The sequence below is a fragment of the Bos indicus genome, chromosome 7, assembly GCF_029378745.1.
Source record: "Bos indicus isolate NIAB-ARS_2022 breed Sahiwal x Tharparkar chromosome 7, NIAB-ARS_B.indTharparkar_mat_pri_1.0, whole genome shotgun sequence".
Lineage (NCBI taxonomy): Eukaryota > Metazoa > Chordata > Mammalia > Artiodactyla > Bovidae > Bos > Bos indicus.
The window spans coordinates 40,121,641-40,145,852 of NC_091766.1; the positions used below are offsets into that span (position 1 = coordinate 40,121,641).

General features: G+C 45.7%; 1 protein-coding gene and 2 non-coding genes across 5 annotated transcripts; 2 read left to right on the top strand and 1 right to left on the bottom strand.

Moving 5' to 3' along the window:
* On the bottom strand, positions 1 to 14,479 carry TRIM7 (tripartite motif containing 7). 3 transcript variants are annotated; one of them, XM_019964784.2, is made up of 7 exons: positions 13,580 to 14,469; positions 12,603 to 12,698; positions 5,658 to 5,888; positions 4,145 to 4,167; positions 3,744 to 3,859; positions 3,226 to 3,261; positions 1 to 1,591 (listed from the first exon to the last, which is right to left on the bottom strand). In XM_019964784.2, exons 1-7 carry the CDS (start codon positions 14,084 to 14,086, stop codon positions 1,080 to 1,082), a joined length of 1,521 nt encoding a protein of 506 aa, XP_019820343.2. In that variant the 5' UTR covers positions 14,087 to 14,469; the 3' UTR covers positions 1 to 1,079. The 3 variants fall into 3 exon arrangements, 2 of the variants coding, with proteins under 2 accessions (XP_019820343.2, XP_070649476.1); XM_070793375.1 differs by lacking the exon at positions 13,580 to 14,469 and adding an exon at positions 13,500 to 13,518; XR_002181108.2 differs by having other exon boundaries at positions 1,491 to 1,591; positions 3,744 to 3,875; positions 13,580 to 14,479.
* A 3,620-nt stretch (positions 14,480 to 18,099) lies between these two features.
* TRNAA-UGC (transfer RNA alanine (anticodon UGC)) lies at positions 18,100 to 18,171 on the top strand. Its single transcript has one exon. It is a non-coding gene; the product is annotated as a tRNA-Ala (tRNA).
* A 468-nt stretch (positions 18,172 to 18,639) lies between these two features.
* On the top strand, positions 18,640 to 18,712 carry TRNAK-CUU (transfer RNA lysine (anticodon CUU)). Its single transcript has one exon. It is a non-coding gene; the product is annotated as a tRNA-Lys (tRNA).
* The last annotated feature ends 5,500 nt before the right edge of the window (positions 18,713 to 24,212 follow it).

Sequence of the window (24,212 nt, forward strand, 5' to 3'; positions counted from 1 at the left end):
TGAGCTCACAGTCTGTATTTCCATCCTCTTTTCCAGGAGCATACTAAGCAGTGAACAGCCCACCTCCACACTCCCAGAAATGCAGCCATACAGAAGCTGGGGAACAGTTAGCCAAGGGAATAACACAGGCCAGGGTACAGACTGAGCAGAGCTTGAAACCAGGGTCTTCTGCCGTTGGCATACATTTGAGAAGCTCCAGGAACTGTCAGGGGTATGCCTGTGCCCTGCACATTTCCATTAATTGGAGTTAATTGCTTCTGTAAAATTATAAGTGCTGCCTTGAGTTTCAAAATTCCATAATCTTTGGTCTCCTTTCCCAGGGGAGACTGTACTTTGGCACTTGGAAAGGTTTAGGCAAATGTGAGAATGTGGGACTGTCATTGTGGCCAAGGATATACATATAATCTCATCAGGCTAAGCTGTGTTGAGTGACAGCAATGTCAATAGGCTGTTATCCTGGGCTGTTCCTATTGTACATATCAAGGGTCTCTTCCCACTTCTGGCCTAGACTCTCCTTTGGGCTGGGAATACCATGCTCCTCCCTGAGTAGACGACTTTGTCAAGCTAGCCAGATTCAGGTTCTGAAGGCAAAGCTGGCAGCTGACAAGAAGGCAAAGCAGAAGGGATCATGAAGCTGAGCAGTCTGGGAGGAAGCTGCTCCCTTGCACAGCCAAGAGCTTGGTTTTGTTCCATGAAACTAGAGGTCCTGGTGAATTGGGGCAGTGATAGGAAGCACCTCTGATGGAGCTGGGCTCCTCTCATCCACCTCCACCTCCTTACAGCTCATGCCAAATCCTCACCAGGACAACAGGCAAGAGACAGAAGGGAGAGTCCAAGGCCATATATTCCCCTGCTGAATTAACCTTAGAACACTTTTCCCCAGTAGCCCAATCTCATGTGTTTGATGTTGTGGTCTGCAGAAGCCCCTCTAAGGCAGCCTGGGGCAACAGTCAGGAAGACAGACCCAAAGTATCCAGGAGGTTCCATCCGAGGGCAACAACCCTTCCCATGGGCAGCCAGGACTGGGAGGAGTTCACCCTTGACTGGTTTACTCCCTCCGGGAGGCTGGACAATGACTCTCAAGGCCAGATTCGCAAGTAGGTGCCGGTAGAGCAGACAGAGAAAAGAGGGAACACGCGCTCTTGGAAGTTGACGCGGAAGGTATAGATGTGGCGCATGTCCTCTGCAGCGTAGAAGGACACAGCCCCCACCTCCAGGTCCAGGGCGACCCGCACGCGGGACAGGTGCCCACAGCTGAGGGGCGTCCGTTCAGGGCTGGTCACCGCCCAGTACTGCCCGTTGTTGAGCTGCAGCGCCCAGACGCCCTCCTCCGGGGTGAAGGGCGTGAGACCCTTGCGGCGCACGCTCTCACGGGCCACGCCGAAGGCCCAGCCGTCCTTGGAGCCCACTTCCACTTCCCAGTGGTGCCTCCCAGAGGAGAAACCGCAGGAAGCCAGAACTCGTGTGTTGGTGTCGAAGCGGCGCGGGTGGCTGGGCAGGTCCTGGGCTTGTTGTCCAAGGCGCACGCTCTTAAGATCCAGAGAGAGGATGAGGCGGGGGTTGGCCGTGTCGGGGTCCAAGGTCAGCTCCACTGCGGGGGATGGGTGGTTTAGGGAGGTGGGGAGACAGAGGACTTCCCATGCAGGCTCCTTGCACAGCTCCCCTTGCCCAACTGTCCCCTCAAATAAGTATATGTTGAAATCACACAGCTACAGTTTATGGGTTTGATTTGGATCTCAATTCACACAAATTGATAAATCCAATTTAAAACACTTGTATCATAATTTATGGAAAAGTTTTTCCATAAAGTTTTCTTTGATATTGTATTACCTTTGTGATACTATGTAAAATTTTACTTAAAACATATATGTATTATGAAACTGTATTTTATAGCAAAAAGACACCTGGGGAATTTTGGACACTAGATACTGGAAAGAATCATTAATTTTATATTTATAACAATGGTTTCCTCTTTATGCTTTTTAAAAAGTATGTCTCTTTAGAGACAGCATACTGAGATATATATGAAATGATATATATGAAATCACAGTTATCTATGATTTGCTTCAAAATAATCCAGTGGCAAGAAGTGGGTAGGGATGTTTATGAAAAATACTAGTCATGAGTTGATAATTGCTGAAGGTATATGATGAATACATAATACTTGTTATGTTCTTCTCTCTACTTTAGTGCATGTTTGAAACCTTCCATAATGAAAAGTTAAAATACGCACAGTTGCTGTAAATACTACTATGTTCCACGTCTGTGCTAGGCCCTGTGAATCCCACAGAGGAATATCCCTGCCCTCCTGCAGCTTCCTTTCTATGGGGAGAAGGAGGAGAGACAATAAATGATAAAGGGATCAGAAGAGCAGGCTGTAATTTCAACTAGACAGGCCAGGGAAGGCCTTACCGAAAATGTGCATATGAGCATAGACATCAAGGAGATGAGAAAGCCAGACAGGTGGCTGTCTGTGGGAAGGGTGTTCCAGGCCCTGGCACAGCCAGTGCAGTGCAAAGGCCCTGAGGTAGCTGTGTGCTCCTGGTGCATTCCAGGAGCAGCAAGCACGTGTGTGACTGCACAGAGTGAACCAGGGGAAGAGTATGCAGTGAGGCTAGATTTCATGAGACCTTGAAGACCAGTTACTCCACCCCTTACTGAGTGAGAGGGAGAGGCAGGGCTGTCACAGAGTCCTGAGCAGAGGAGGACATAGTCTGACTCAGTTGGTTCACTAGGTAAGATATGACTTAGCTTAGTCATCAGCATCAGGAATATTTGCCTTCCCTTCCCCACTTTCCCAGCCCATTGGGGTTAGATCCCACTCACCCCAGAACTCTGCAAGAGTAATAACCGCTTCCCTTCCTGTTTTCAGTCTGACCCCTGACCCAGTACACAATCCCTGTCCCAAGAAGAGGTCTCCGTCTGTCTGGGAGTGGGAACAGGGAAGAGAGATTTGTCCAGGTGACTGACAAGCACTTCCAGATCTAAATACCCCAAGGTGCAGGGCACTCCTACTCTGGAATGACCCATAGCTTTATCAGCCTATGGGCCCCGCTGTGACATGAAGGAATCATAATTATGAGGATGAGGGAGAAAGGACAGCTGATGGCAGAGTTGCTTAGGTAGATGGGCAGAAGGAACCAACCATGCACAGAGCCCAGAGACAGTTACTGTATCTCCACATGGCCAAATGACAGGTACTCACTGTCACAACAACCATCGTACCTTTTTCCTCTTTGTCCAGCTCTCCCCGAAGATCCTCTGAAGAGAAGAAACAGAGCAGGTTGTGCATGAATGACATGGAAAATTTCTATCTGGCAATGACAGTGACACCATCTCTTGACTTGTAAGCCCCACTGACTCACTCACTCCCTAGATAACCTAGAGATGACAGGCAGGTACCGGGCCAAGCACAAGGGTGGAAAGGGGACAGTAGTCTAACTCTACCTCTCCCACTTCCCCCTCTTTTGTCTGGAGCCATTCTGAGCTGAGCTCTCCTTCCTCATCCTTCTTTCCGCCCCTAATGACCCTCGACTCCATCTGTCTTCAGTTGAAGCTTTGTGTCCTGGGGTAGGGATGGGGGTTCTAAATAAATTAGCCACCACTAACTGCCCAAACCAATCTGGCTTTGAGAGACACACTAGTTCCTGTTTTATCACACAGCTTCTGGAAAGGCACATCCTTAGGACCCTAAAACACCAACACCAGGACTGCAAGACCCAGCCCCACACACAGGCCCCTACCTTTGAACTTCTTGAGCAGCCCCTTTAAGACAAAGGTCTTGAGGGAAGCATTCCAGACTTTATTCTTCATCTCAGAAGAGACTGTGGTTGGCTTGGGGGCAGGCACATTGCTGCACCTGCAGGACAAGGACCCTGAAAAAGGCCCACAACCACTGTCCCACTCCCCCTGGGCTTGACAATTAGAATAGTGAGGTCCTCTGGGTAAAGAAAGGTGAAAAGAAGAGCCTGACCCTGTGCCAAATACCCATGGCCAGGCAGCAGATGTTTGCCTCAGAAAGTACTCAGGTAAGTTGGTGAGGGGAACAGGAGGTGAGAAGTCAGGATGGGGAATGACAAGAGGAAGCACAGTAGAAGAGAAGAGCCACCTTAGAGAGGCCTCAGGTATTGTTAGGTCCACTCACCTGCTTAGTGTGTTTTTGAATTCCTGGAAGGAAGGGTGAGAGAAAACCAAATCAGCATTCACCTTTGAGAAAATAAAACTGGTCCCTTGCCCTGCTTCCAGAGGAATAAGCAATACGGAGATGCATTACCCCCTCTACACACACTGCTTGCATGGGCCCCATGTGGCAACAGCTTCCTCATATGGCAGACCACTGCGTGTCTCATCAACAAGGTAGACCCCTCAACCCTGCCCACACCTCTGCAATTGCTCCCATCATTACAGAATCATCACTGGAGACAAGTGCCAGGAGTCAACGTTGCTTCTGCTTTTAACATAGCCTAAGAAAACTGATGGGGCTTCTCTAGTGGCTCAGATGGTAAAGAATCTGCCTAAAATGCCAGAGACCTGGGTTCGATCCCTGGGTAGGGAAGATCCCCTGGGAAAGGAAACGGCAACCCACTCTAGTATTCTTGCCTATACAGAAGACCCTGGCTGGCTATAGTCCATGGGATTGCAAAGAGTTGGACATCACTGAGTGACTAACACTTTCAAGAAAACTGACAGCCCCTATGCAACAACTGGTCACTCAGATCAGTGCTTTTTTCCCCCCATATATTATTATTTTTCTTCTTTTTTATTTTTCAAATTATGAAAGTATGATAACACATTTACCAGAGACTTGGAAAATACAGAAAAAAGTTACATACAGTTCCATTATATATCACAATTATTTTTTAAGTAGATAAGAATTTTAGTTGAATTTTCAATATCAGACTCTCAAAAATTAAAAAAATGAATAGATAAGTAGAAGGATATAATAGATCTGAAAAGCACTGTGAACTAATCCAACATAATTAAGATTTATACAATTTTCAGACAACAGCAAGATACAAATTCTATTCAAGTTCCTATAGACTATAAACCAGGAAACATTGGAACATATCTAGGGACATAAAGTGTTAATTGCTCGGTCATGTCCATAAAACAAGGTGAAAAAATTCTTAGACCAGTGCCTTTTAAATGACCCTTCTTTTTGGGGGGGGGGGGGCGCTGCATGGCTTGTGGGATCTTATTTCCCTGATCTGTGTGGAAGCACGAGAGTCCTAACCACCAGGGAATTCCCTTAAATGACCTCTCAATCCATTTGTCCATTTGTGACTTGTGAAGTTTAATTAGTGGGTTGTGACTATTTATTTTAGAAGGACATATGATAGGAAAGATCAAAGTGCATCATATGTAGTACAGGTGTTATTTTCTGAGACTTTTTTCACACATATGTATATAATAGAATGCATTGTAAGATATATTATTGTGGATCATGGTCAAGAAAAATTTTAATCACATCCTTTTAGACTGCTAACCCCAGGAAAATCAGGGCTTTTCTCTTCAATACCCTTTGGCTCCAGATTGTGTGATTCTACTAAACTAATTCTGTTCTCGCTGCTGTTTCCTCATTTGAAAAGTTGGAGGGATACATTCAAGCCTCCTGCCTTAAAATTAATGACTCATACCCTTGGCCAAGCCAGACTCACCTGGAGAAAGTCAAGATCAGGCTTGCAAGTTGTCTCCTGGATCTGACTGCTGAGCTTGGAGAGCTGGGCAATCTCATCCCCAAGCCGGGCCAAGTTCTCATTCTGCTTCTGTGTCACCTCCCGGGACAGCTCCTCCAGGCGGCCTAGGAGTCGACCCTCCTGCTCCACCAGGAAGGCCCGCAAAGCCTGGAACTCCGCCCCTACCTTCTCCTGCTCAGCTGCCATCTGCTTCTGTCTCAGGAGAAACGAAGTTGAAGAAGGCAAGGGATGTGATCATCGATGGGTCATCGATCCCATCCCATTTGGATGGGAGCCTCTGTGCCATTTCACAGGACAGGGTTCCATCTCCCTCCGTGCTCGGGGGTCAGAGACTCATGTACACATACCCACAGTGCGCACACTCTAGTTAAGTATCACAGTTCCGAGCATGCGGTAGCCTCGACATGTGCTTTCCCTTCCCCTGTCACAGTTGTGCCCATGTGTCACTTTAGACCTGGGCTCTCCCATCAACCTAGAACAACTTCAAATTCACTCCAGAACCACCCAGGGCTGCAGTTTCCTCATTTGAAAAATGGAAGGGATAAATCAGTGCCTTCTGTAGTTACTGTAAAGATTAAGCTGAGGTCCCCAAACACATTTATTTTGTGTTAAAAACAAGACAACAGGCTCCAAATGGAGTCACTTATGCTAAGCCCCATGTCACCAAACCGAGACCTAATTACAGTTTCAGCTCTCCCAGAAATATTACCTTAAACCATCCTATAAGGAATGGCCTCCTCAACATTTGTTTAGTAACCTGTCTGATAAAACCATGCCAGCCACTACAAGGAAAGTAACTTTGCAGTAGCCAACCCACTTTTCTGTGTGTGTGACCAAATTTATGATCTTTATTCTGCGGAAATCCAAACATTATGGTTTCAAGTTACTAGAGTTGGAAAGTTGGAAAACATTAAAGTTGCAGAGTTGGAAAGCACCTTTTATAGCACACAGTGAGATCTCAAACGTAATGCTGTCAAACTCTTCTCACTTCTTTTTAGTTCAACATTTTTGGCAATGATTTAATAGATGATTTACAAGGCAACTTTAAGGTGTGACTTTGAAGCAAAACCTTTGTGGAGCTGGGGGTGCCAGTGAAAATTCATTTTAAGACACAGAAATTTAAAGTGAACCAACAATGTCACTGGCTGTCAGATGGACAAGCCAACATAGTACCCTAAGTCATTGTTAGGCTGCAAGGCTGAAGCAAGGTGTGGAGAGATGGTGTCAGATCTCACATTTAAAGAAGCACATTCAGTGTTAAAACACGTACTAATAGAATATCAAAATTGAAAAATTGGAAGTAAATTTTAAATAACTCTACTTTCACAGCTTTTTGTTTTGTTTTTTTTTGTTTTTGGCCACATGGCATGTGGGATCTTAGTCCCCTGAGTAGGGATTGAACCCATGCCCTTGCAGTTGTAGCATGGAATTCTAAACACTGGACCTGCCAGGGAAGTCCCTCAGAGCACTTCTGATATTTAAATTCCCTCTCTAATCAGACACCCAAGTCACTTTAGGACCGTAAATCATGTTGATGAATCAGTTTATAAGCCCTTACTAGTGCTGACTGAGGCTCCACAGGCAGCAAAGACAGTTCTTATTCAGAATATGTGTCAGTTTCAGCCAAGATAAAATACTTTCCCTTCCAGGGTGGAAGAGGTCCGAGGCTATCCATCTGCTACCAAGTAACTGGTTTCCTTCAAGGATGATGCTGTATCAGGCCTCCACATTGCTTCTGTTGCTACCAGGCTGAATATTGTGTGGATCACAACAAACTGTGGAAAATTTTTAAAGAGGTGGGAATACCAGACCACCTTACCTGCCACATGAGAAACCTGTATGCAGGTCAAGAATCAACAGTTAGAACCAGACGTGGAACAACAGACTGGTTCCAAATTGGGAAAGGAGTACGTCAAGGCTGTATATTGTTACCCTGCTTATTTAATTTCTATGCAGAGTACATCAGCCAAAACACTGGGCTGGATGAATCACAAGCTAAAATCAAGATTGCTGAGAGAAATAGCAAACTCAGATATGCAGTTGATACCACTCTAATGACAGAAAATGAAGAGGATCTAAAGAGCCTCTTGATGAGGGTGCCAGAGGAGAGTGAAAAAGCTGGCTTGAAACTCAACATTCAAAAAACGAAGATCATGACATCCGGTCCCATCACTTCATGGCAAATAGAGGGGGAAAAGTGGAAACCAGATTTTATTTTCTTGGGCTCTAAAATCACTGCAGATGGTAACTGCAGCCATAAAATTAAAAGACACTTGCTCCTTGGAAGGAAAGCTATGACTAACCTAGACAGTGCAGTAAAAAGCAGAGACATCACTTTGCCGACAAAGTGGTAGCCATTTAGTCAAAGCTATGGTTTTTCCAGTAGTCGTGTATGGATGTGAGAGTTGAACCATAAAGAAGGCTGAGCACCAAAGAATTGATGCTTTTGAATTGTTGTAATGGAGAAGATTCTTGAGTTCCTTGGACTGCAAGGAGATAAAACCTGTCAATCCTAAAATAAATTAATCCTGAATATTCATTGGAAGGACTGATACTCAAACTGAAATTCCAATACTTCGGCCACCTGATGTGAAGAGCCAACTTGTTGGAAAATTGAAGGCAAAAGGAGAAGGGGGTGGCAGAGGATAAGATGGTTATATAGCATCACCGACTCAATGGACATGAGTTTGGGCGGACTCCAGCAGATGGTGAAGGAAGCCTGCTGTGCTACAGTCCAGGGGGTCAAAAAGAGTTGGACAGGACTTAGCGACTGAATACAACAGCAAAGAAAGAAGAAAGTGAAATCAATGCCAGTGATCAGAGGTAACAGCATATCCACAAGAACTAAGTGAGAATATGCTGTGTGCAAGCTTTATATTCTATTCTTTCCATTATTACCATTCACGGGATTTTCTCCCCTGTGTTTTTAGACCCAGACTCTCGCCCAGGGACGGGGGAGCCTGGTGGGCTGCCATCTCTGGGGTCGCTCAGAGTCGGACAAAACTGAAGCGACTTAGCAACAGCAGCAGCTCGCCCCTGATCCTCTTGATTCTTGACACAAACACATGGGAGGGACTCTGTGTGATATCACAAGTGGGGCCTCTCGTGGCCAGTGAGAAGAATCCCATCCCTCCAGGACAAGCTCAAATGTCAAAGTTCCTTTTCCCTGAAAATGTTATGGGAGGAAAGAGTAGCTAGAAGAGCAGACTGTAAGTGAGTTCTGAAGTCAGGCAACCCGGGGTTCAGGTCACTGCTGCCTAGTCTTCAGGATGTTGGGCAAACCGGCAGCAGCAATAAGGGGCACTTTACAGGTATCAGCTCCCTCAGTGATGACAACCACACAATGGCATGGATATACTCTCATCCCAATTTACAAATGGGGAGACGAAGACAGGTGAATTACCAGGAAGCGTGAAGTCAGGATTCTAATCCAGGGAGTCTGACCTCAAAGTCCAAGCTTCTTACACAACAACACAAGTGGAAATAACACAAGTGTAACAATATTTGCCAAAGTACTCTAAATCAGGGTTTCCTGCCTGGGTGCTATTGACATTTGAGGCTAGATAATTATTTGTTGTGGAGGGCTTTGTCCTGTGCTTTGCAGGATGTTTAAGCAGTACCCTGGCCTCTACCAGTAAACACCAGTAGCACCTCTGCCCCAGTGTTGACAACCAAAAATATCTCCAGGCATTGCCAAATGTTCCCTGGGGCCCAAAATTGCCACCAGTTGAGAACCACTTCTCTAAATAGTAAAAGCATTTTCCAATAAAAACGTTCTTTCTCTTTGTTCTCATGGCAGCAATAATTGTTTCATTAAGCAGGTATCTTGCAGTTCTAAAGGATGTATGGGCCAGAGAGGGGTTGGCTGGGTGGGTGTAGGACAGAGTAGAAAGTGCTAAGCAAGGCCATGGGATGTAGGATCAGAGACCATGAAGCTGCCCAAGCTGGAGAAGGCCCTCTGGTCATAGATGTACAGTAATGGCCAAAGAACCACAGGTTTATTCCTTTTTCCAGCAGAGAGGGTGGAGGTGTGGAGAGGTAAGTTCTTCCTTATGGAGGGAAGTGAATTTTCAGAAAAGAAGGCCTGAGGTGTGCACCGAATGCAAGTGTACCGGATGCAGTTCAGGATCAGGAAAGAACACTGGGGCATCTATACACATGCCTCCCCTTCACCCCACCTGTCCTCCCTTTAAGGATAGAGGGGTCCTCAGATTCCTTTCCCTCCATTTTCCAACTTCACAACTACACAGTCCTGTGCTAACAAGCAGGAACTGAATTTTCGAGATAGAAAATAACAGTGACCCACATTTTCCCACCTTAAACAAAATGAACCCCATTTCACTTTCCTGTTTCACTTCAAGGAAGACAAAATACCACCCCAAGCTCTGGGCACAGGGGTGCTGGCACAGTCAGCTGCTGAAAACCCAAGTCCGCAAACCTTCTGCCCTCTGCTGGGTGGGGAACAGCTCTGCCATCCTCTCCTCCACCCCCAACCCCCTCTCTCCTAGCCTCAATTTCAAAATCTAAAAAACTCTAAAAATGAAGAAAAAGTTTTTTTCATAACTCCTTTAGTGGTAAAATTTGCCCTAAAACTGACAGAAGGCTACTTATTTTCCATTTATATGTTTCTCTACAGGAATATTAATGTATTCAATTACAAGATGCTCCACAGACCCTAACTGAGGTGTTATGTCATATTAGGGGGACTATACTTCCTGATTCACTGGGACAGTTCCAGTTTAAGCCAGATGTTCGAAAATAATTATTTTAGCTGTCCCTTTTACTCTCAAAAGCTCTGGTTACATAATAAATTATATGGTCACACTATATGATATGCATACTATTATATTTCCAAGAAGAGAAATCCAAAAAAGCAAAATGGCTGTCTCAGGAGGCCTTACAAATATCTGTGAAAAGAAAAGAAGCAAACAGCAAAGGAGAAAAGGAAAGATATACCCATTTGAATGAAGAGTTCCAAAGAATAGCAAAGAGAGATAAGAAAGCCTTCCTCAGTGATCAGTGCAAAGAAATAGAGGAAAACAATAGAATGGGAAAGACTAGAGATCTCTTCAAGAACATTAGAGATACCAAGGGAACATTTCATGCAAAGATGGGCACAATAAAGGACAGAAATGGTATGGACCTAAGAGAAGCAGACGATATTGGGAACAGGTGGCAAGAATACACAGAAGAATTGTACAAAAAAAGATATTCATGACCCAGATAATCACGATGGTGTGATCACTCACCTAGAGCCAGACGTCCTGGAATGTGAAGTCAAGTGGGCCTGAGGAAGCATCACTATGAACAAAGCTAGTGGAGGTGATGGAATTCCAGTTGAGCTATTTCGAATCCTGAAAGATGATGCTGTGAAAGTGCTGCACTCAATATGCCAGCAAATTTGTAAAACTCAGCAGTGGCCACAGGACTGGGAAAGGTCAGTTTTCATTCCAATCCCAAAGAAAGGCAATGCCAAAGAATGCTCAAACTACCGCACAATTGCACTCATTTCACACGCTAGTAAAGTAACGCTCAAAATTCTCCAGGCCAGGCCTCAACAATACATGAACCGTGAACTTCCAGATGTTCAAGGTGGTTTTAGAAAAGGCAGAGAAACCAGAGATTGAATTTCCAATGTCCACTGGATCATCGAAAGAGCAAGAGAGTTCCAGAAAAACATCTGTTTCTGCTTTATTAACTATGCCAAAGGCTTTGTGTGGATCACAACAAACTGTGGAGAATTCTTAAAGAGAAGGGAATACCAGACCACCTGACCTGCCTCTTGAGAAACCTGTATGCAGGTCAGGAAGCAACAGTTAGAACTGGACATGGAACAACAAACTGGTTCCAAATTAGGAAAAGGAGTATGTCAAGGCTGTATATTGTCACCCTGCTTATTTAACTTATTTGCAGAGTACATCATGAGAAACGCTGGGCTGGAAGAAACACAAGCTGGAATCAAGATTTCCAGGAGAAATATCGATAACCTCAGATATGCAGATGACACCACCCTTATGGCAGAAAGTGAAGAAGAACTAAAGAGCCTCTTGATGAAAGTGAAAGAGGAGAGTGAAAAAGTTGGCTTAAAGCTCAACATTCAGAAAACTAAGATCATGGCATCCAGTTCCATCACTTCATGGCAAATAGACGGGGAAACAGTGGAAATAGTGGCTGACTTTATTTTGGGGGGCTCCAAAATCTCTGCAGATGGTGATTGCAGCCATGAAATTAAAAGACGCTTACTTCCTGGAAGGAAAGTTATGACCAACCTAGATAGCATATTCAAAAGAAGAGACATTACTTTGCCAACAAAGGTCCATCTAGTCAAGGCTATGGTTTTTCCAGTAGTCATGTATGGATGTGAGAGATGGACTATAAAGAAAGCTGAGCACTGAAGAATTGATGCTTTTGAACTGTGGTGTTGGAGAAGACTCTTGAGAGTCCCTTGGACTGCAAGGAGATCCAACCAGTCCATCCTAAAGGAGATCAGTCCTGAGTGTTCATTCGATGGACTGATGTTGAAGCTGAACCTCCAATACTTTGGCCACCTGATGTGAAGTGCTGACTCGTTTGAAAAGACCCTGATGCTGAGAAAGATTGAGGGCAGGAGGAGAAGGGGACGGCAGAGGATAAGATGGTTGGATGGCATCACTGACTCACTGGAGATGAGTTAGGGTAAACTCCGGGAGTTGGTGATGGACAGGGAGGCCTGGTGTGCTGCAGTCCACGGAGTCGTAAAGCGTCGGACATGACTGAGTGACTGAACTGAACTGAACTGATATTTCTAAAATCCACCTCTGTTCCACAGGCACACACTTCAAAGCCAGAGTGGTAGGTGGCCCTGTGTTGTCAGCCTGGGCACAGGGTTGGGGGAGGGGGAGCCAACCTGGGGGTTGCCATTCTCACCAGGAGCTCCTTGCTCTCCTTCTCTTCTGTGGAACGAAAGGCCTCATAGTCCTCCAAATCCTTCTTCAAGACCTTCAGCCTGGACTCCAGAAGCTCCTGCAGGAGGGTGAGAAGGAAGACATTGGAGGGAGAAGATTCTGGAAACCCCCACATGGGCCTTCCTGAAACCACCCAGAAGAAACTGAAGGCCCTGCTCACTGAGGTGGAGGAGGCAGGATTGAAGCCACCTCTGGAAGTTGGGATGGATACAGCCTACACAGTCTGCACTTAAGGGTACAGGGCAACTGCAAGCTGATTCCAAAGACCTCAGGGTCTCCGGTCCTCAAGATCATCTGTGCACAATCTAGGCTGAAATGCAAGCACTCCAGCGCCCAGTCTGCCTAGTCCTCTTTTCTACTCTCCTCACCAGCATCAGAAAGCCATCTGGGTAGGAGGGCTGGAGCAGAGTCAGAGCAAAGAGAGACTGGGGACTGTGCCGCAGGCCTCCTAGTGCACACTCCAGCAAGTTGGCAGGAAAGGGAGGCGGCAGGCACCCAGAATCCCAGGTGGCTCTTGGCACTCTACTCAACCCTGGATCCACTCACCCCCTTAGCCCAACCTCCTGGGAAGGTCGTTTCACTTGGCCACAAGAGGTGAGAGAACATTGAACAGAGCTATGCCCGTGGTAAGGGTTGATAGTAGGGGTAGCAGATATGGGGGTGTGAAGGAGGCACTACTAGAAGCCAGGGACCGACAGAAAAATCGCCAAATCTGTGCGGTATCATGCAGTTGGTCCAGTATGGGCCCCAGAGGAAATGATAGGGGTGTGGGAGGCTGGTGACGGAGAAGAGAGCCGCGTTGAGTCCCGAAGCTAATGCCAGGCAGCATGGGATAGGACAAAAAAAAGCAAGGGCTCACCTGGGCCTTCCTGCGTGCGCGGGAATGTAGAACCGGGACTGCAGGTCCCGAGAACCCGCATGGGTGGGGACGACGCTCACCTTAGCCTCCTGAACTGCCTCGTCCAGCGGCAACACGGCGTGAGCGCGGTGCTCGCGGGCGCGGTCGCACACCACGCAAATAGCCCGTCCGTCGTCCTGGCAGTAAAGCTTGAGCGGTTCGCCGTGCTGCGCGCACCCGGCCGCCACGGCCTCCGGAGGCCCGCGTTCTCCTGGTGCTCCGGCCGGCAGGCTGAAACGCCGCAGCAATGTGGCCACCGCGGCCAGCTGCCGGTTGGGCCGCAGCTGGCTGGGGCGCGCGGGCTCGCGACACTGCGGGCAGGGCAGCGAGAAGGACAGCGTGTGGGACACGGCGGTGGCCCTCGTCCCCGGGCGCTCCCAGCAGCGCGCGATGCAGGCGCGGCAGAAGCTGTGGCCGCACTCGACGGACACTGGCTCGCGGAAGAGCTCCAGGCAGATGGAGCAGGTCGCCTCTCCTTGCAGCTCTGCTGCCAGCGCCAGCGCCTCGGCCCCGGCGCCTGGGCCAGTCCGCGGCCCCACTGCCGCCATGCGCGCCCCCAGCTCACTGAAGTCGGGCGACGCTGGGGAAGTTGCTGGACCCGACAGTGCGCGGCCGGGGCGGGCGTCCGAGCGGCCGCTGAAAGAGGAAGGGCGGGGCTGACGCCGGCTGGCAGAGACTAGAGCTGAGTGCTCCAGGCTGAGAAACGCTAGAGGAGGGTGCGTCTTGACAGCTGGCGGAGATGCACAGGTCAAGGGGATCCAAGCGCGGGCCAGTGCCTTGCGTTCCCGCTCTGAGCCCCCTCAATACCCCGCCTTGGCCAGCGGCCTCGGAGGTCCCGCGGCCCTCTCTCCGTCTCTCCCTTATTTCAGCTCTAACGCGAACCTACGCTGTCCAAGCCTGACTCCGTCGGCCGTGAGAAACGGGCCGGGACGGGTGGAAGCACACGCCCACCTGGGCGCCACTCCCAGTTGCTGCCCGAGGCCGACCCAGCACAGCCCGAGGGTCTGGCGCCCGACCACGGTGTCGGGTTCCCGGAGCACAGGTTTGTCCGGCCCTGTACTAAGTTAAATTTAGAATCTGGAACCTGGTTCTTGCTCCTACCCCCACCCACATGAGTGGCCTTTTATCCACTTTTGTAGCTACCTTTCTTGCATTTGTGTCCTCCCCTGCCCGTTTATTCTTTTTTTTTTTTTTAATGCAAGTAATACACTTACAGTCAATACCCCCGCTTTATTCAGTGTTATCCTCCTCCCCTAAAAAAAAAAAAAACCCCATCCTCTATTGTCTCTTTATCTTTATTTGTACAGCTCTCTGCAGCCCTTCTGGAGCTGCCAATAATATTTGCTCACGCCCGGTCTCCCCTCGGGGGCTTCCCTGGTGGCTCAGACAGTAAAGAGTTTGCTCGCAATTCGAAAACTCGGGTTTGATCCCTGGATCGGGTAGATCCCCTGGAGAAGAGAATGGCTACCCACTCCAATATTCTTCCCTGGAGAATTCCATGGACAGAGGAGTCTGGCAGGTTACAGTCCCTGGGGTCACAATGAGTCGGACACGACAGAGCGGGTAACACACACACGTCTGTCATGACTCCCTCTGGAGGGCACTCGAAGCAGATTTCTTCCTCAGCCTCCTCAGAAACCGCGCTTGTCAAGGTCACGGGTGACCGCAGCGATCATAACCCAAAGACTAAGGCAGGCGGCTTCTTAGGCTTTACCTCCTCTCTCCTGGGATGTTTCCTCCTTCTAGCACCATCTCTTCCTTCCGGGGTACTGTACTCCCTGGCTTTTCTCCCACTTCTATGGCCTCCTACCAGCTTCTTGGTCACCATGGTTGTTTCCTCTTCCTCTCCCTGCCCTTGCTTGGTCCTTGGACTTTCTGTCTAGGCTCACTTCCTTGTGATCTCTTCCACTTTCTTGCTTGAAAGACTTTCTCTCTGCTCTACGGACAAATCTCCAGCCCAACTCTTCCTAGGATACCTGGCTCCCACAGCCAACTCACTGGGCAGCATCTCCACATGAGGCGTTCTAAGGGAGAGTTGCACACTCGACACTTCCACAATGCACTTCTGTCTGCCCCTCCACCTGCTCTTCCCATAGCCTTCCCCACTACACTCCATTTAACAGCAACTCCATCCATCCAGGTGCTCAGGCCCAAACCGGTGAGTCTTCTGAGACTCCCCAAGAGACGGGAAATGTACAGGACCCACCCCTAATCCTCAGCATCTCTTCAGTTCTTCCACAGCATCATCACCTATAATTTGATGATCACAACATTTCTTTCCCCTTCTGTCCCTCTCCTGCCCTATCTTCTCCATCCAGCTGTGAGAACAATCCTGTTAAAATGTTAAGTCAGATAGGGGCCCTCCTTTCCTCAAATTCTCCCGTGGCTCCCACCTCTCTCAGAGTAAAAGTTGAAGTCTTCACACCGTCTAAAGGTACTATCCATTCTTTCTCTCCATCCCCTGCATACAAAGTGATAGGGGATGCATCCCCTCACCTCCTGTCACTCTCCCCTGCTGCATGGACCCCCTTATTATTCCTGCAATAACATTTCACAAAGCTCCTACCTCAGGGCCTTTAAACTGGCTCTCACCTTTACTTGGACCTCTCTTTTCACAGACACTTTCATGGCTCACATTCCATCTCCTTTCAACCCTTTTCTTCAAACGTCACCTTCTCAGAATCATGCTTTACTCCATTCTCTCTCTCAAGGCTGGCTCTATTTTCTCTTTAGCACTCAACCTCCTCTGAAACCAGAGCTGAAAGATGTAATGAACTATGTCAGTTTTGCTTATGGCCGAACTCCCAGTTTTCTACAGCAGTTCTAGGTACACAACAGAGCTTGATTAACTTTTCTTGGATTCAATTAATTTAAATATGGCTCAAAATTCAGATGTACAGAGCATTTAACAGTGAAAACCTTTGCCCATCGCCTATGCCCCAGCCCCCTTCCAATCCTGAGCGTCAACTTTGCAATTCTGAATTACTTTGTACAAATATTGCACACTTTACTACACTCCCTCTTCTCAACAATACTTGAAACAAGAACTTCCAGATGTACAAGCTGGATCTAGAAAAGGCAGAGGAATCAGAGATGAAATTGCTAACATCTGTTGGATTATAGAAAAAGCAAGAATATTCCAGAAAAACATCAACTTCTGCTTCATTGACTAAGCTAAAGCCTTTGACTATGTGGATCACAACAAACTGTGGGAAATTCTTAAAGAAATGGAAATACCAGACCACCTTACCTGCCTCCTGAGAAACTGGTATGCATGTCAAGATACAACAGTTAGAATCAGACATGAAACAATGGACTGGTTCCAAATTGGGAAAGGAGTACATCAGGGCTGTGTATTGTCACCCTGCTTATTTAACATCTGTGCAGAGTACATCAAGTGAAATGCCAGGCTGGATGAATCCCAAGCTGGAATCAAGATTGCTGGGAGAAATATCGATAACCTCAGATATGCAGATGACACAACCCTAATGGCGGAAAGTGAAGAGGAACTAAAAAGCCTCTTGATGGAGGTGAAAGAGCAGAGTGGAAAAACTGGCTTAAAACTCAACATTCAAAAAACTAAGATTATGGCATCCAATCCCATCACTTCATGGCAAATAGGTGGGGAAACAATGAAAGCAGTGAGAGACTTATTTTCTTGGGCTCCAAAAGCACTGCAGATGGTGACTGTAGCCATGAAATTAAAAAACGCTTACTTCATGGAAGAAAAGCTATGACAAACCTAGACAGCTCCTTAAAAAGCAGACGTCACTTTGCAGACAAAGGTCTGCAGAGTCAAGCTATGGTTTTTCCAGTAGTCATGCATGGATGTGAGAGCTGCACAGTAAAGAAGCTGAACGCCAAAGAATTGATGTTTTCCAACTGTGGTGCTGGAGAAGACTTCTTGAGAGTTCCTTGAACAGCAAGGAGATCAAATCAGTAATCCTAAAGGAAATCAACTCTAAATATTCATTGGAAGGGCTGATACTGAAGCTCCAATACTTTGACCACCCGATGCGAAGAACTGACTCATTGGAAAAGACCCTGATGCTGGGAAAGATTGAAGGCAGGAGGAGAAGGGAACAACAGAGGATGAGATGGTTGGATGGCATTACCGACTCAATGGACGTGATTTTGAGCAAGCTCTGGGAGACAGTGGACGGGGAAGCCGGGCATGCTACAGTCCATGTGGTGGCAGAGTCGGACACAACTGAGCGACTGAACAACTCTTCTCTTTGTTTAACAAACGTAGCATCCTGCAGCTAATCTTACTTTGCTTCTTTCGGCTCACAATTCATTTTGGGGCCTCGTGCCGGATGACTTTCCCTTCTTTTTTCACCGCTGCCTCCAAGTGTTTATCCTGGTCCTGTGCTACCCTTGGTCGTCATCTCGGTCGAAGTCCACTCGCTTAGAGTCAGTAGAGGACCCTGGAATAGCTCCCAGCGCTGGCCGCTGGCCTTTGCAGCCTTTCGATTGTCAAAACCAGCAGATGCCTTTCGTTCGACCGTGCTTTTTGCCAATAACCACCTAACAGAAATTAGAGGAGCATTTGCGGCGGGCTGGGGATGTAGCTCAGTGGTAGAGCGCATGCTTTGCATGTATGAGGCCCCGGGTTCGATCCCCGGCATCTCCAGAACAAGCAGCAGTTTCTGTTTTGCTTTCTCTCGACCCCAGAGTTTAGAAATGCAGAACCCAAGGAAACACCCTAAATCGTGGAGTTTGCGCAGGTTGTGGGCACGGCGGCGGCCTTCACCCACTCTAGGCTCAACCCCGCGACGGTGCATTTAAACTTCGGACTGAAAATTCACGGATTAAGCTCTGCTATTGCATCAGGATGCAAACATTATCCCTCCTCAGAGCCTGTGTTTCTCAGGGATGGAAAAGGGCTAGGGTGATGGCAGAAAAGGGCGAGCAGAAAAGGGACGGAAGTGGGAAGGACGGTCAGTCAAGCATGATTGGTAGAGTTTGAATTTCTCAGGTTGCCAATAATCTTGTCTTTAGTGGCCCAATTTTGTCCCAATTAAATTCAACTTTAAACTTGAAGCTAGATACAACCGGAAGCCTTCCTTCAAGTAAAAGTTAATGAAAAAGAAGTTCACGTGCCCGGCTAGCTCAGTCGGTAGAGCATGAGACTCTTAATCTCAGGGTCGTGGGTTCGAGCCCCACGTTGGGCGGCAGGTGTATTTTGCTCTTAACTACCGGAAGGTTGATAGGGAAAAATACTTCTGTTCTTGATCCATGTGTATAAGTTGATGTGGGCTTCTTGCTGTTATGCTCTTGTTCGTCGATTACTGTATCCTTTACCTACTAGCAAAGCAACATTTTAGAAATTATTTAAAAAATCCGCCATTCAGTGCAGGGGACGTTAGTTGGATCCCTGGTCTGGGAGGAAGCCGCATTGCCTTGGGCAACTAAGCCCATGGGTAACAACTGTTCAGCCTGGGCTCTGGAGGCATAGCCGCAACTTCTGAAGCCTAGGTACTCTAAGCCTGAGCTCCACAAGATATACCACTGCAATGAGAAGCTTGTGCACCGCAATTAGAGAAAGCATCCGCCCAGCAAGGAAGACCCAATGCAGCCAAAAATAAATATTTTTTTAAATTGTTCAAAATGTATGTAATAAAATATACTATTTTCACTATTAAAAAATAATTATAGCTGATACACAATGTGTTAGTTTCTGCTATACAGCAGATATATATATCAGTTCAGTTCAGTTCAGTCGCTCAGTCGTGTCCGACTCTTTGCCTGTATGTATATGTATATATGTCTATATACATATAGACATATGTATGTATACGTATATACTTTGTCATATTCTTTTCCACTATGGTTTATTAGAAGATTAGTGAGTATAGTTTCCTGTGCTATACAGTAGGATCTTGTTCGTTTTCACTATTTTAAAGTGCACAATTCTGTGCCTCTAAACACACTTACTTGCTAGGCAACCCTCATCACCATCCATCCTCAGAACTTTTCCATATTGCCCAACTGCAATTCTACCCAATGAACATTAGCTCCCTATCTATCTTTCTCCCAGTCCCTGGCAACCACCATTCTACTCTCTGTCTCTATGCATTTGGCTATTCTTTGTTGTTGTTGTCTAGTCACTAAATCGAGTCCGACTCTTTGAGATCCCATGGGCTGTAGCCCACCAGGGATCCTCCGTCCTTGGGATTTCCCAGGCAAGAATACTGGAGTGGGTTACCATTTCCTTCTCTGGGATCTTCCAGACCCGGGGATCCAACCCACTTCTCCTGCATTGCCTGGTGAATTCTTCACTGCTGTGCCACTCTAGGAACCTCATATAAGATGAATCAAAATTATTTTTCCTTTGTGATTGGGTTATTTCACTTAGTGTGATGTCTTCAAGATTCTTCCATGTTGTAGCATGCTCCAAATTTCTTCCTTTCAAGGCTAAACAACAGGGGGTTCCCTTGTGGCTCAGACGATAAAGAATCTGCCTGCTTTGTGGGAGACCTGGGTTTGATCGCTGGGGTCCCAAAGAGTCAGACACGCCTGAGCGACTAACACTTTCACTTTTCAATATTCCATTGTATGTATATATCATATTTTGTTTATCCATTTATCTCTCAGTAGACACTTCAGCTCAGTTCAGTCGCTCAGTCCTGTCTGACTCTTTGTGACCCCATGGACTGCAGCATGCCAGGCTTCCCTGTCCATCACCAACTCTCCAAGCTTGCTCAAACTTATTTCCATCAAGTCGGTGATGCCATTCAACCATTTCATCCTCTGTTGTCCCCGTCTCCTCCTGCCTTCAACCTTTCCCAGCATTGGGGTCTTTTCAAATGAATCGGGGTCTTTTCAGTCCTTTGAATCAGGTGGCCAAAGTACCGCAGTTTCAGCTTCAGCATCAGTCCACTTAGATTCCTTTCATCTTTCAGCAACTGTGAATAATGCTGCTGTGAATATGGGTTTACTTATATCTGTTCTGTTCAAGTTCCTGCTTTCACTTCTGCACATATATCTAGAAGTGGATTTGCTGATCATAAGGTATTTCTATGTTTATTTTTTTTAAATCGTCATACCATTTTCCACAGAGGCTGCATCACGAAATGAGTTTTTAAAACATCTTTTGAGTAGGTAATATACTGTACTGTTCAAAAAGTGAAACATCTATAAAAATATTCAGTGAAAAGTATCCAACTTCTATTCTCCTTTTTTAGGTAACAAGTTTGTATCCATGTACATATTCTTCCAGAATTTTTTTAATGCAAAGATATTTTTATTTTCCTCTATCTTACATAAAGATATAATTACAACTCTGTTATATTTTGATTTTCTTTCTATCTCAAGACATAGAAATTTTACTCAGTCTTTTTTGCAGCTGTCTAATATCCCACTGTAGATGAATCCTAGTTCATTCAGCAGATCACCTACTGATGGATATTTATAGTTTCCAATCTCATGCTATTTCAAGTGATGCTACATTAATAAGCATGTAGTGTAGTCATTTTGCACTTTTGAACTTACATCTGCAAGGAAAATTACCAGAAGTAAGATTCCTGGGTCAAGTAAGATTCATTATATATGAAGCTGTAATTTTACAGAAATAGACAAATTACCAGGCGAGGGCTCCTACAGGGTATTATTACTTCCCACCAGTCATGAATGAGACTGATTATTTCTCCACTGCCTTGGTGGCATCAAGCTGCTTGAAAAACAAACCTAACATGTGGCTGTCCCTATCCCCTTAATATTGCCAGGGTCCGTCATTGTCTGTCTTATAAGATAATAACCATTGCAGGGCCTACAGGATACTACCTACAGAGAAAGGGACCTTCCTTTTGCCTCTCATAGGAGCATACTTGGACAAAAGATTTTGAAGATCACATTGTCACTCTAACTTATGATTTCTAATCCAACTGTATAGGATAACACTGTTTTCTCTTTTCAGACATGTTTTTGTGGGAGCCATCGTGTTTTCTTCACTTGCAAAGCCATGACATCATTGGAAGGCCTGTTAAGTTATTTTTACTTGGCAAATTTTCTCCCTTGGGCAGGAAGACTCCAGTCAGATATAGGAAATTAAATTTGTATGTGATTTTCTATAAGGTCTCGATGTCATGTAGGGCATATATAAATTATTAGATCATGCATGTAGATTGTGAAGTGATCTCGAATAACAATCATATATAATTTATATGTAAAGGGGCTTCCCTGCTGGCTGAGAGGTTAAAGCGTCTGCCTGGAATGCGGGAGACGAGGGTTTGATCCCTGGGTCGGGAAGATCCTCCTGGAGAAGGAAATGGCAACCCACTCCAGTACTCTTGCCTGGAGAATCCCATGGAGCCAGGAGCCTGGTAGGCTACAGTCCATGGGCTCGCAAAGAGTCAGACACGATTGAGCGACTTCACTTTCACTGATCAACCATCTACTTTTTTATTTAAAAATCTCATTTGAAACAGAAAATTATCTTCAGGTTTACTATATTCATGGCTAGCGGGTAAAGAACCTGCCTGCAATGCAGGAGACACAGGAGATGCAGTTTTGATCCTTGGGTCAGGAAAATCCCCTAGAGGAGGAAAGGGCAACTCACTCCAGTATTCTTGCCTGGGAAATTCCATAAACAGAGGAGCCTGGTGGGCTATACAGTTCATGGGATTGCAAAGAGTCGGACACAACTGAGCATAAACAAGTAGACGGATATTCTGACCAGTCTAAAAATATTCTAGTATCAAAAATAAAAATACTCCTGTATCTTTAACAGTTACTGGTTTCCCTTTCCTTAACTTGAGAAAATCATTCTTCTATGGTCTCTGTAGCATCAGCAAAGATGGTTCAAACATCATCAAATTCTCACCCCATTATTTCAATGCTATTTATATCACATTGGTTTAAGGGTGCAAGTCCCCCTAGAAAAAGGCATATCTCAGTCACGTCATGGGGAATATGAATTTTGGGTAAGGAAGAAGACAAAATGTCAACTAGAGCAAGCTAACTCTGGAGGACTCCCTGCAAAAGGAATAATGGCCAAAAAAGATGACCCAGAATGACCTGCTCCTCTAGTCTGTGTCAGGACCAATTGGATTAAAATCACTGCCTATTTTGGGAAACCCTTTCTGCTGTCATTTGAGATGTTCAGTGTCTAAGGGCAGTGGAAGGCTTTTGAAAAAGGAAAGGAATATATACTTCTTTTGTGATTAATATTCATTGTATTATAGTTACAAATGTTAAAGTCTAGTTTTTCTCAAGGTTTTAAATTCAATTAAAAAATATTGTTGTTTTTCTTATAAAGCTAGAAAATGTTGAAACAACTGGAACAATCCCTTTCATTGGTTCTTATGTGAATTAAAGCCACCGAAAGGCATCATTCTGAACATCTAAGCCACTGATGATATTCTCTAAAACATTTTAAATGATAATTACAGACTTTATCTGAACCCTTAATTCACGACGAGGTGAGGGAGGCGCTGGTGAGGTCACACAGCTAGGACCTAGAGCTGATGTTTATTGTTTATTTGAAAATTTCTGAATGAACCTGTGTGTTCATCTTAAAAACTCCGCACTGTTAAGATTCCTACTGTGTTCATTTGCTTGGGAGTCCTCAAACACATAAAATCCTGTGTCCTCCACTCATTTTTCTACCCATCTGCAAACAAAACCAGCAAATGGTGTGGATGCAGTCATCAGAATGCGGGGCCTTGAGGGTATAGCTGTGGCTCCTTAACCTCCAAGGTTGGTTAAGGAGGTCTTGGTTTTTTCCCCCATCCTTAAATCCACCAAATTTATGCCTACTTCAGGGCCTTTGAACCTTCTGCCCCTTCTCCCAAAGTCCATTTCTCCACGATATTTCTAAGGTGGCTCTTTCTTATCTTTCTCAGCTCATTGTCACCTCTTGTGATGTATCTTTCCTGGACTATCTCTCTAATACTGTCCTCTGCCTACCACTCTGTTAGATAACCCTCACTAATTTTCTCACAGTCTGTATCACTCTCTAAGATTCCTTTTCTATCTGCTTATTTGTTTGTTGTTTTAATTGCCTGTTAGAAGGTAAACATCAGGAGGTCAAGTCTTTTTCACTGGCCTGTCTTTTTCACTGCAGTGTAAATGAATGAATGAATGAATGAAGTTTCCCTTTAATGGTGGCACACCATAGGTTTGTTGCAAGAGTGGAAAGAATCAATGTGTGCCCAGCATCTAGAACAGTTTTTAGTCCATGGTAAGGATTCAATTCACAAGGTTTGTAGCTATTAATATTATTTCCTAACACTGAAGTTTTATACAGTAACAGAATAACCAGAGGGAAAGGGAGATGATCAATAGAGTGACTATAGAAGGATATATCATGAGATCTATGAGGAATATAAAGAAATGAGCCAGGGGGTGGGAACTGGTGAATGTAGAGATAAAACAGAAATGGTGAGAGAAAAGTGTTGAAGCTGAGTGATGAGTACTTGGGACTTCTTAATACCATTCTGTCTACTTTAAATTTCTTAATAAAAGTTTAAAAAATAAAAGCAAAAAGTAACACAATTACTTTTGAGTGAGAGATTTAGGTAAATAATTTTGTAGAGTATTGATGTTGAGTATATTTGATTGAGGTTTATTTGGGGGAAAAAAAAAAAGGTAAAGATCCAGCAAAGCTACAATTAAATAGAGCTCTTAGTGTACGTTTACATCCTTTAAAGGATTTCCCTAGGGAACCTCAGA

Coding starts and splice junctions, on each gene's coding strand:
- TRIM7 (XM_019964784.2), bottom strand. CDS start 14,086: ATGGCGGCAGTGGGGCCGCGGACTGGCCCAGGCGCCGGGGCCGAGGCG. Junction 3,262..3,743: donor GCTGCTCAAGAAGTTCAAAG/GTAGGGGCCTGT, acceptor TCTTCTCTTCAG/AGGATCTTCGGGGAGAGCTG. Junction 1,592..3,225: donor GCTGGACAAAGAGGAAAAAG/GTACGATGGTTG, acceptor CATCCCCCGCAG/TGGAGCTGACCTTGGACCCC.